General features: G+C 45.6%; 1 protein-coding gene across 4 annotated transcripts in view; it reads left to right on the forward strand.

Moving 5' to 3' along the window:
- The window catches only part of LOC146854003 (glycine N-phenylacetyltransferase-like), a 401,407-nt gene extending 393,166 nt beyond the window's left edge, over positions 1 to 8,241 (forward strand). For all 4 annotated transcript variants that reach the window (XM_085651867.1, XM_085651868.1, XM_085651865.1 and 1 more), the window contains one exon: positions 7,611 to 8,241. In XM_085651867.1, coding sequence (XP_085507993.1) covers positions 7,611 to 8,034 — 424 coding nt within the window. In that variant the 3' untranslated portion in view covers positions 8,035 to 8,241. The remainder of the gene's footprint in view (positions 1 to 7,610) is intronic.
- The last annotated feature ends 4,884 nt before the right edge of the window (positions 8,242 to 13,125 follow it).

Below are 13,125 nucleotides of genomic sequence, written 5' to 3' on the forward strand. Positions count from 1 at the left end.
CAATGACTCTTGCACCGACCTCCGGAACTGACGCCTGCAGACGCCGTGCTTTCGGGACTCATTGAGAGGTCACTGGCACCATACATTTCCAAAGCTACATGTCGGAAGTTGGCTGGCTTTTCCCCAGTCAAGTTCAAGAGTGCCCTCCTAAGAGGGGGCCCGCCCGAGGCTAAGGACGCTGATAGTGCTTGTCTTGAACTGGACGGGATGATAAAGGAAGCCCTTAATATAACTGCTCCATGGACATGTAAAACTCCAACCAGATTAAAAAAATATGCCCCTTGGTTCAATAATACTCTTAGAGTTGCCAAAACAGAGTGTAAACGCCTAGAAAGATTATGGAGGATGAACTTCTCTACGCAAGGGAAAAATGTTTATAAAACTACGCTGAAAGCCTATCATAGGCTTATCAGGAAAACCAAGGCTGAATACTACCAAGAAAGTATCAGGTCTGCTGAAAATTCTACAAGAGAATTATTTAGGGTCTATAGAGAGATCTCCTCTTTAGACTCAAGAGCAGTGCCTGTTGTAGGGTCAACCGAACGCTGCAACCAAATAGTGGAATTCTTCTCCGAGAAGGTAACTAATATCTACTCTTCTTTTCCTGATGTGGCTCTGGCTGACCAAGATAGATGGGTTACTTCTCGCCACACTATTGTTGCACAGGAGGAAAAGCTTGAGAACTTCTCAATTCCCTCCCAAGAAACTCTGATGAAAATCTGCAGGAGCGTTAAATCAGGGTCTCCCAAAGACCAGGCCTCCCCAAGAAAACTCGAGGGATGCTTAGAAACTCTGGAACCCTTTATCAGATACCTCCTGGAGATCTCATTTAATACCAGCACGGTCCCTCGTCGCTGGAAGGAGGCAGTCGTTTTCCCCCTCCCCAAAAAACCGCACCTGGGCCTTGATCGCCTTGAGAATCTACGACCCATTTCTCTGCTCCCCTACTTTGCCAAGATTGCAGAGAAAGTGGTCGACCAGCAGCTCACGACGCACATTGAGAATTCCCACCTCCTCCATCCCACCCAGTCGGGCTTCCGCTCATGCCACTCGACAGAATCCGCCCTTCTTCTGGCCACTGAGACCATCCGGCAATATGTGGACGCAGGCCAAACTGTCGCCCTAATCCTGCTCGACCTCAGTGCGGCCTTTGATACTGTGGCCCACAAGATTCTGGCCGATCGTCTGAAGAAGGGAGGTGTGTCTGGGAAGGCCTTGGACTGGCTCATCTCTTTCTTAAACAACCGTAGCTTCCAGGTGAAGCAGGGGAAATTCTATTCCAAAGTGATGGCACTGCAGCAGGGAGTCCCCCAGGGCTCAATTTTAAGCCCCACCCTCTTTAATCTTTACGTGGCTCCCTTGGCCGAGATTGCTGAAGGTTTTGGGATTGGAGTGGTGTCTTATGCCGATGACACCCAGTTGGTGGTGTCCTTGACTCAAGACCAACAAACAGCAGCGCCCAACTTGGTGGCGTGCCTCCAGGAACTTGCGGTCTGGATGGATATTAACTGCTTCAAGCTCAATGGCAACAAGACGGAGGTGCTGATAGTGGGGAAAGCCCCCTCTGTCTGGTCATCTGCGTGGTGGCCGCAAGATTTGGGACCCACTCCCATACCTTGTGCCCAAGCTAAAAACCTTGGGGTCTGGATTGACACCCACCTCTCGTTTGATTACCACACTAGGCGGGTGGCTGGCACTTGTTACGGAATACTAAAAAAATCTCAGGAAAACCCTTGATATATTGCCCACTGCAGCCAGGAAGACCATGGTCCATGCACTTGTGACTTCCCTCCTTGACTATGGCAACGTCCTCCTTCTGGGGACCACAGAAAGGTGCACTCAGAGACTTCAATGCGTCCAGAACGCAGCGGCCCGTCTAGTCCTGAAGCGTCCCAGGAGAGCTCCCTCTAAACCGACTCTAGCCTCTCTTCATTGGCTCCCTATCCGGGAACGAGCTCGTTTTAAGGCATTATGTGTATGCCACCGCATTTTGCAGGGGACCGCTCCTACCTACCTGCGTAACCTTCTCACTCCCTACAATCCCACCCGCCGCCTCAGATCTGAGGGACTGGGCCTACTATGTGTCCCTATGATAAAAAGAGCCAGAATGGGGGGCCGGTCTTTCCGGCTCTTGGCGGCTCAAGCCTGGAATAAACTACCTGTGTGCCTCCGATTAGAACCAGCGGAAGGTATTTTTAGGAAGAAGCTAAAGACTCTCCTCTTCCCCCACAAATAGACCGAGTTCTGCCTTTGCTGCCCCACCGCAGCGCGGGGACACACTGTTCCTAGTGTAACCAGGCGCTTTACAAGACCCGTTAACATAACATAACATAACATTACGGGTCTTTCCGACATCGTAGCTGGCCTGCGATGCAGCGGTCAGCCAGAACTGTTTGGATTTGTTGTTCACGATGCCATGATAGCCACAGACGGAACTATCGACTTCAAGGAACTATATTTCAAGTCTATTTTGATAACCAAAGGTTTCTAAGAACTGAATTGTGGATTTTTCTAGGTCTGATCTTGTTTTAAATATATAAAATATTGGATGTTTTTCTAAAACTGGTGTGGTGTCTTTTCACTGTATTACTGTTGGTTATGTGCAAATGCTTTACACACTGCCACCAATAAGCCTGACTGCTCATGCCAAGCTGGTGAGCAGCGGTTATTTAAGGAGTGTAACTCCCTTACCCTGACTAGAAGGAACGGGTCCCTACTTGAACAAAGGTGCAAACTCTTGCCAACTAGAGTAGAGACTCCCATTTCTAACCGGGGTGATTACCCAAAGATCTAGAGGTGGCCCATTTCCCTACGGGGGATGAACTCCATGACAGAACACCACCCTGGTACAGAACACGCCAATGCTGATGGTTTGTACAGATTTTTCTGCCTTATTGAAAAGAACTCACAAAAGGGTGAGTATTTCTCCCCAAATTTCAGATGCATGGGACATGTGTTAGACCTGTGCCATTTGCGTGCGTTTCCCCTGTATTTTTGCCTTTGCCTCCTGTGTTTTTGCTGTGTGTTAGACTTCCTTTTGCTGGCCTAGATGCTTTGGGCACTTTGGCACTGCTGTTCAGTGCCAAAGTGCAAGTGCTCCCTTTGTCATTTGTTGTTGTGGATTGATGTTTCCATGATTGGTTTATTTGGTTTACTGTTAAGTCCCTAGTACGATGCACTGTGTGTGCCCAGGGCCTGTACACCAAATTCTGCTAGTAGGCATGCAGCACTGATTGTTCCACCTATACAAGCAGCCTTGCAACAAGGTCTCAGACCTGCCACTGTGGTGTATGTATGCTGTCCAGTGCTACCATGTCGACCTGGTAAGTGAACCCCCTTGCCAGATACTAACCTTCCTTTTCTTACATGTTAGTCACCCCTAAGATAGGCCCAAGGTACCCATGTGGGCAGGGTGCCATCTATGTGAAAGGTAGTACATGCCCTGATGTGGGTGGCATGTCCTGATAGTGAAATACTGCCAATTTCATTTTTTTTCACTATTGTAAGGCTATCTGTCCCCTTAGGATAGAAAGGGGAGTTTGCTCATAACATCTTATGAGTATTACTGCCCATAGGAACAAGATAGTAAAATAACATTTGATATGCCTGAAATCAGAATGTTAAGATGCATCTTTTAGTGAGGGTGATTTTTACATTCTGGGTTTGAAAATACCTCTTTTAGAGAGTAGGTATTCGCTTGTCTAACTATCCAGTGTGCCTCTGCTAGGTTGTGCATTGACTGTCTGGCTTGAGGGTGACAGGGGCTGGGGATGTGCATTCTGTTCAGGCAGCCACTTGGGGTGTTGAGTTTTGATCTACCTTTCCAGGATGATTCAGGGCTGGGCTTAATAGACCTGGGCTACATTCAGGGTTGGGGAAGGAGATTCCTTTCTCACCTAAATGGGTCTGGTCTGCCAATGACAATGCTGTCTCCACTTCTTGCCAGGAAGCTGCACCAGAGAGGACAGAACTGATTTTGACTGGGCTAGGAGTTTCTCTGCCACAGAAAACAAAGGGTTTTGGATTATTCGATTATAAAAAGAGGGGCCCAGACCCCAGACTTTTAGATCACTCCTGAGAAAGCAGAGGAACCTTTGCCAGGAGAAGAGCTGGCAAAACTGAGGAGGAATACTGCCCCTGTGCTGTTTGCTGTCTGAGGTTGGCCTGCAGTGGCTACTTTCTGCCAAGGAAAGGAGAAGGACTTTGCTGTTTGCTGTGTCCCCTGATTGAGAAAGATCTCCAAGGGCTTGAAATTGAGCTTGCCTCCTGTTCTGAAGTCTCAGGGACCCAAAGACCTCAACCCCAATCCTCCCTGAACTCCTTTGCTGGGAGTTCTGACCTGCTGAGAGGTGCCTGCCATTGTTCTGGGCCTCTGGAGGTTGTTTTGAGGCTGGAAACTACAGAAAATGTGAAAATCGACGCATTGCCTGTTTCTGACGCATTGCATTGGTGCGAGAAGAAATCTCTGATGCATTGCCGCTGCCGAACAATCGACGCATCGCCTGATTGTGGCTGAAGGTTCTGCCATGTGACGAATCCTATGCACCGATTTCCGATGTCCAAGATCACCGCACCGATTATGATGCAGGCCAATTTGAAGAAGAACTGACGCATCGAGCTGAAGCCACTGAAATCATTGCAGTGCATCCTGGGTCTTCACGTATCACATTGTACTGGATTGTCACGCATTGCATCAAAGCATCAGGTCTGTCGCATCGTTGGGGGATGCAGTGAGAAACCCACGCATCACCTTCCCATGCATAATAAACCAAAGCATCACCTCCTCTCCGGTAAGGATCCAATGCATTACCTCCCCTGCACAGCAGTAAGGAACCGATACATCACCTCCCCCGGAGAAAGAAAGCAACGCATCACCTTTGCTGAGTGTAAGGAACCGATGCCTCACCTTTCCTGCAACCCTTTTTTGCTTACATTTTTCGACGCATTCCAAGGTACTTTGTGTAAAATTGTGGCATCCAACATTTTCTTAGAGCAGAACTGTTTCTAACTTTTAAGAATCATATCTTTAGTACTGTATTGTGGATTTTTGTTGTCTTGGTCCCTTTTTCGTTTAGATAAAGATAACTTATTTTTCTAAGCTGGTGTGTTGTCCGTTTGTATTGTTTTCACTATATTACTGTATGTGTTCACAAATCCTTTACACACTGCCTCTGAGATAAGCCTGTCTGCTCGTACCAAGCTACAAAGGGGGTGAGCAGGGATTATTTCTGAAGTGTATCCTCCTTACCGTGACTAGGAAGAAGGGTCCCTACTTGGACAAAGGCGCCTACCTCTGCCAACTAGCGACCCCCATTTCTAACAAGGCAGTTCTTATGGAGCTCCACCAAGTACGTGGACTCCCCTTCTGCTCCTTCACCCTATATGGGACTAACCAGCGATTCTGGAGAGCTCTGGACTCCAGACGCTCCATAACCCCCAGCTTCTGGCCAGGTTAAAACTCTACCGAGTGGCCTTCTGCTCTTTCCAGAGCTTAATAACCCTTTGACTGGTCTCAAGATTACTTTTCTCCTTTTTCTGGAAGTGGTGCATCTGGTTGCGAAGGGCCAGCATGTAGCTGCCCACATCCTGAGGAGGTTTCCTTCGAGCTTGCTCCCAACCTTCTCGCACTAGGCTAACAGTGGCCATGGAGGAGTTCAAAGGGGCTAAACCCCATTCTCTTCTGTGACACCTCCCTATAAGCAAAGAGAAGGCATGGAAGGAGGACATGCCATTCATGCCTCATGTGCTCAGGTAGGCCCAATATCAATCCCTTCAAGGTCTTGTTGAATCTCTCCACAAGACCATTGGTTTGGGGGTGGTTGGGTCTGGAGAATATATAAGTTACCCTATACTTATCTCACTTGATCTTCATGTATGTTGACATGAAGTTAATGCCTTTGTCGGAATTCACCTCTTTGGGAATCCCATCATGGTTAAAATTCCCCATCAGTGTCCTGGCCACTACAGGTGTAGTTGTTGACTGAAGAGGCATTGCCTCTGTGTAGCGAATGGCGTGGTCACCAAGACCAGGATGAACCTGTCGCCAAAGTGAGTCTTAGGGTCCAATAATATTGATGCCTTCCCTGGGTCAAGACTGATTTGCATATGGCTGGGTCCAAACTGGAGTGATGTTTCAAGCAAAATACCAATGGATTAGTTCCAGATCTGTGAATGGAGGTGAGTGTTTGAAAAGTTTCAACACTTCGTTCAGCATTTTATTTTGTGATGTTGACACTTTGCAGTAGTCATGCTGACTACTGTGTCTCTCAGAACACCCCACCCATTGCACATTGATGGTGATCCACTGCCTGTACTTAGAGGAATTTGCAGGCATATGGGCTTTTGGCACTATCTCCTTATTACCTATGGAAACTAGGGTCACCTCTGTCTGCTTCTCAAAGCTAACTGGGACTATCTCCTCCCTGAGTGCTACACTCACCAACCCAGATGTTGGCCCATCGGTGGGGGGCTGGGCCCTCTTGGGACATTTAGAGTCACCCTTGGAGTGCCCATAATTGTAGCACTCAGTACATTGTACTACAAACTACCCTGTCTGCTTATCAAAGAGACCCTTCTTCTTACAGTCAGACTGGGACTGGTTATCACTACTCCTTTGAGAACTATTTCGGGGCCTTCAGAGAACACCTTATATTTACATTTTGTTCCCCCCCCCCTTCTTCTGGTTGGAACCCTGAACCTTCGACAGTACTTTTCAGGGGTCAGTCCCCACAGCAGGCATGTGTTTCCACATTCTACTCCCCCAATGCTTTTCTGGGACCTTGTGGACCCTAAGCGGTACCTTGTAGGCAGAAAATCATTTGTTTATGTCATCTCCCACTATATAACAGGGCACAGGATTCTTGGGTATGTGGACCTTTTTGTCTTCTTCAGACATTGTAGTTATGCTGCCACCATCACTGCTGAACTCTGCCCATCTGGCCTTGATGTTCAGCTACTTTAGAATTGGAGAGACATTTTAGTATGTAATTGTTGCTCATGATGAGCGTGTAAGGATTTCACAAGGGAATTAGGAATGCTTGATTTACATTATTGTGCTAAGTTTAATGTGAACAGCAGTAGTATCTGGTGGAGGCTGCTGTGTAGCTGTGTACAAGAGTGCTTCTATGAAGTACTTATCTACTCATTTCAATTGTAGTGGCTTCATTAAATGTTATTCTCAGGGCTGGTCTTCGGTATAGATAATCTAGAGAGTGGGGGTAGTTTAACCTTTATTTCAGTGCACCGTCTCAGAAACAATAACTTACAAATGGTGAGAGATTATTCTTAATCTTATTCACAATAAATATGAATCAATTACTTGAAGAGAGTGTGCTAGTATTTCAGTCTCAAATCCCAGTGTACTCCTTCAACTCAACTCGAGAGGTCTTCACTAAGAAGACTTTGAGTGCACAAAACTCATGTGATTGTTGAGTCAATCAAATGTGACTGCTAATGCCTACCAACTTGGTTGTGGTGAGATACCTACTAAAATTATACCTGTTAACTTTGTAAATATGCTATTTTTAGATAAGAAGGAAGATTATTGACATGTGATTGATAGCAATACATGCTGAGTTCTTTGTAAATATTATTTTGTCTCATTTCTGCAGGTATGATCAGTCAGCATTTAAATGTTCCCCGCTCAGTGATGCTGAAGCTGAGGTGGTGAATGCCTCCTGGGTAAATAGTGGGAAAGAGACCAGCCTTAAATTTACCCGTCAACGCATCCAACACCTGCCCTCCTTGTGTATGCGAGACCCAGGAGGGAGGCCTGTCTCATGGTGTATCATGGATCAGAATGCAGAGATACGGATGGCATACACTCAGCCAGAATATCAAGGCAAGGGTCTCTTCAGCAGTCTCCTCTTATGCTTCACTGCTTTCCTCCGCCTACAGTGGGCTGATTTCCCATTTTACTTCATCACTGCAGAGTACAATGTGCAGGCACAGAGAGTAGCAAAAAAATTGGGTTTCCAGAAGGCCCCTAATGAGTACCTCCGGTGGATCTGTCGGCCTCAAAGGAGGACAACTTAACTCAGCATGGGCGAGGGTTTCATAAGGGACATGCTCCAGCTGTGCCATCCTGTGTTGCTTCAAAATGTTCTTTCATCTTCTGCATTCTATGTATGTGTTTCTAAAATGGAATGCTGTGATTAAGGCTTCACTGATGCATGCAACTTACAAATGGTCACTGAGAAAACACCAATAAATACAAAAAATATATATTTAAAATCTGAACAATTTCCTTATGAGTCATTATTGACAGTAAGCCTGTGAGACAACAAAGGAGCCCTGCACATAAGAGTGTCCAGCGAAATCAGGGCCATACTGGCATTTTATCTAACCAGGGAACTTCTCGAGGTACTAGGAAACATGAAGGCTGCTTGTGAAAGGCTTGAGCTGCCTTCAATCAAGCCTGTAGATCTTCCAGGGATTGTGGCACCTTTCTGTTTCAGGTGGTGTGGTGCTCACCAAGCAGGCCAGGTCCTCGACCCCTGCAACTGGTATGAGTGCGGAGCGGGATGTGTCCAGGAAGTGCTGGAAAGGAACTGACCGATGAACCTCTCCCACACACTCTCCCACTTACTTATTTCCATGACCCGCCCCATGAACATTGACAGTAGGATTAAAAATGAAAACAGCCTGAACGAGGTGTTTGAATAGAATAATCTGGACTCCTGTCCTGCTAGGGTGTTTCAATTATTTCATGTTGTGCAAACAGTGTAATTGCTGCAGTTTTCCTGTAACTGTGTTTTTTTTAAAACAACCATTGGTGTTGGATAGAAGAAGCATTCTTTACCATGCAGTCAATACAATGCAGTGCCTTTACAACACAGTCAGTGCCACGACTGTGACCTTGCTGCCACACGTTCCTGTAGCACGAAAGTCATTACAACTACTTGCTGTAGGGAATATGGTGCTGGATTTTAAGTCAAATACCTTACCTGCTGATACACTGACTGGAGTTGAAATAGTAATTTATAGTATTCCAAAGTCCAGCGATTCCCAAAAGCAAGTCATTGTAACGACTTGTGTGCTAAGGGAATGCGTGATAATGACACAGTTGTGTTACTGACTGCATTGTTAAGCCACAAGTGGTTTAGCCTTGCATGGTTCTGTCTTACAACCTTATAGAGCACCAAAGGATTGCTCCCTTTTGACGCTACATAGGGCGTTTTCTAAATTATATGGGGCAAATGTATATTTCTTAGTATTTTCTTGATAGTTGTGATTTATTTTTGCTTAAAGAGAAGTAGAGATGATGCACATCTGTGGTCTGTTCGATGGCTTCTAAACACAGAAATATTAAAATGACTGTTCAATTGATTTGTATGTTCGAACTGAATTCCTCAGTTTGACACAAAAGGAATACCATTTGCTTGGTACGGGTGAAAGACCACATGCACAGTAGCGGCTGCTACCAATCCTGGGTGGTGGGGGAAAAAGTAAAAAAAAACACTTACCTGAAACCGGCCGGCTGCCACCTCTTCTAAGTCCTCTTCTTCCTGTCTCTGGTCCAGCAGCAGGAAACAGAAAGAAACAGCAGGAAGCACCGGGACTCCCAGGCTTCCCTGAGCCAATCACAATGCTGCAATGAAGCATTGTGATTGGTCTGAGCGCCGTGGTTTGGTGCTCAGATGGGTACAGGGAGCCTGTGCATGTTCCTCACCAAGCTGTCGGGTGGGGTGAAATGCAAAATGCGCAGGACTGTTTGGCCAGCCCAAAAGGGATGACCAAGCAGTTGTGCGCACTTAGGGAGTGCAAACCACTCCTCCCCATGCACTAGTCAGCCCCGCCCGAGAGACGGTGACTGAAATAGTAAAACTAAAATGATAATGACAATGCATTATTATCATGTTATTTTTCCTTTTGTTCAGTGGGGCGACACTTCTCTGCCTTAGCGGAGGAGCCGCCACTGCATGTGTGGTCTAGGATCCTTTTAATATATAGTCTCTTGTCATGCCTGGCTAGAGGATGAACCAGGTGCATATCTGGTGCAGCGTGGTACCATGAGAGAGGTCACGGGTGGCTCACTACAGTAGTGGAAAAGGCTTCACACTGTGTATACAATTTCATCAAATTAGCGGAATTGCCCAATACTTCACCTACATGGGAAGTGTGGATCGCACCTTCTAACAACTATCTTAGGGCCATGGAGGAGATGGACTTTGATGTTAAAAGCTCTCTCCTCGTAAATTGCAGGCAGGGAGAGTTTTTATTTTGTCCCACACGTCCCCTACACTAGTGGTGAGTACGATTATGCTCAGGCTATGGCTGCTTGTAATTTGATCTTTACCCCACAACGTAATCTTGATTTGAAAATTTCAAGATGAGACAAGTACAACAAAAAGAAGGTGAATCCATTGATATCTTCTATGTTAGACTGAAGAGGCTTATATTGATGTGCACCAAAGGCGACCCAAACTAGAAAGTTAAGGTGCATCTAAATTAAAGTTATTTTTCTGTATTGGTAGGCATACATATCATCAGACAACCTGGCCTGACCATGGATGGCATTCTGACTGTGGCAAGATCACACAAACTGTTGGATGTCAAGTAGATTCTGTATTTACCAAATTGGAGACTAGAGAGAAACCCCAAGAACAAAGCCCCATCAAAATAGAATCTATAAAGTTGGCCAAAAGGCAGCACAACAAGGGCTTATGCAAGCAATGAAAAGAGAACCTCTGTGCAAGATCAAGCTGTGGATACTGTAGAATGTCACCACACCTGGCATGTGACTGTCCATCCCAGGACAGCACGTCATGCTACAACTGCTGAAGGAAGTGGCCCTTAGGGGCCTCCTGGGTTACTTACCACCACCTGCTATGCCTTCCAAGAATGAAGAGTTGGTCAGACAGTAGAGAATACAAACATGTTTTATGAGCAATACTCTGCAGAGGAGTCCAATCTGACCTGTACCCTAAGATGTCTCCCGAGGGACTGGCCCCCTAACAGATTGTAACACGTAATGATTCTTCCCAAGAGCTTCCAACCACGCCCACAGTGGAAAATTACCGGTCTGGGCCAAACATGAACAAAATAGGCACAGAAGGATGAGCTACCACCCGCCAGATGGGTACATGCTCTCTGCAAATCAAGGTTAACACGCTGAGTCTCAGTGTCTCCTAACGTGGGAGTAGAACTACAAACTCGGGTAGGTATGCGAGGGCAAGTTATCAAACAGCCTTAAACAGAGGAGAAAATAATAATGAAGTACAGTGTTCTGCTGAGGCAAGCAATACTGAATAATGAGGCCTAGTTCCGGCACAGCCTAAACAGCCTTAAAGGGATTACGAAATACAAAATGGAGTTACACTCGCTAACTGAAGCCTGCACATTATGGGGTTAACTCAGTGGGTTGCATAAAGTGAATACAAATGACGTCTATTTAGCCACACACTGCTAACCTAATATAGCATGAAACAAGTGCATTGCAGGAATGGGATTTTCAAACCTAACAGACCCTCCTTTTAGCATGGGTGGCTAAATGCTTTATTGAGGCTATCCGGTAGGGTCTTTACAATTCTAAGTGGGGAGAAAGAAAATGCCCTCATCAATGAGCATCATGTCCTGGATATCCTGCATCATCATAGTTGAGACCTTGTTATCACATTGTGACAATTTAGGGGTAGGGGTGAGTTTACTCACACAATAGGTGCAACAGGCTGGAAGGCAATTAATACCTAACCAACATGTAAAGATGAAACCTGCAATAGCTATTAGAACAAGTAGTATCTTCCAATCCCATTATGTCAGCAGACCCCAGGGCCACCCCGTGAGGGACCATGAACCACTATCCTGATGGATATCTGAAGCAAGTCTGTGTAATTTCTGTATTGCGCAGTACACATTAGAGGCATTGTCAGGAATGTACACACAACAGCTGCTGCCGATGACGCAGCAGGCCCCACCCCTATCAGCAAGAATGACGTCTAAAACCATCCGGTTTTGAAGAGCAACGAACCTCGTAGCCCGAAGCTCGATTGTAAGTTTAGTCAGTATGCCTGCAGTAGTATTATTAACTCCCTCAACTACTCTGGCAAGGCAACGAATATTATGACTATTGAGCATGGGACCCCAGAACAGCAGAATGCTCTTCATTATGTCGGTAAATTGCTGTAGGGAGGTATCTGTCTGATCAATATCTTCTGGATTGACAACTCTTTTAACTCCATGCAAATGGAGATCCCTACGCTGTAGCCTATGATCCTTGTGATAATTAGACGGTGCAATGTAAACGGGGGTAAAAGAAAAGAGACATAACACCGGCCAGATCATCCTCTCGTAAGCCATGTATAAACGTTTTCCCCACAGATGAAGTATACATTCGGAGGTGTAAGCAAAGGTGGGCTACTAGTAGTGTTCAATTGGTATGTGTAATTACATCTGCTTTGTCCTACTGGAATGTTCCCTGAACCTTCAACACAGAAACCACCTGATGCATTGATCACAGGGGCGGACATGGCTTTGTCTTCAGTGATATTTCGTTCCCGGAAACATTTAAAGTATTCAATAAAATCAAATCCTTGGAAATCCAGCATTTCATTTTGTAACCAAGTGACATTATCATTAGCTTCGAAGATTTTGATGCAACCTTCTGGATGTAGGGTTCCCTCCTTGCCATCCGCCCCAGGTGTATATCCCTGATGTATCACTATATACTCCAACACTGCTTCGTAATTAGACTGTACCATTTTCATAGCATAAGAATAATAGTGCATTACAAAGGTGATAGTAGTGTCTGAGGGATCGTACCTCAGAAAGGTATGTAATCAAACTGGACAAACATAAATATGTTTAACTTTCCTGGTCACTTTAAACAATGGAACAGTTGTTTATGGTGCCACTAAGGGTAAAGGATGTTCCCTACTACCTTGGGAACATAAATACACAGGTACTGCCAACAGTCACTGTGCGATACAATATTACATGATAATACCCCGGCACTCTAAAAGTTATATCCCTGTCTCATGTAGAGACCTTTTTCCATTAACTACACAGAAATTTTAACATCAATGTGTCACAGGCAAACAACAGAGATGAGTTTGTGCAAAAGACTTTCCTTTTCTTTAATTTGAGCAAATATCTTGAAACATAACAATTTCAATAAAGACTATAAAG

The sequence above is a fragment of the Triturus cristatus genome, chromosome 4_1, assembly GCF_964204655.1.
Source record: "Triturus cristatus chromosome 4_1, aTriCri1.1, whole genome shotgun sequence".
Taxonomy (NCBI): domain Eukaryota; kingdom Metazoa; phylum Chordata; class Amphibia; order Caudata; family Salamandridae; genus Triturus; species Triturus cristatus.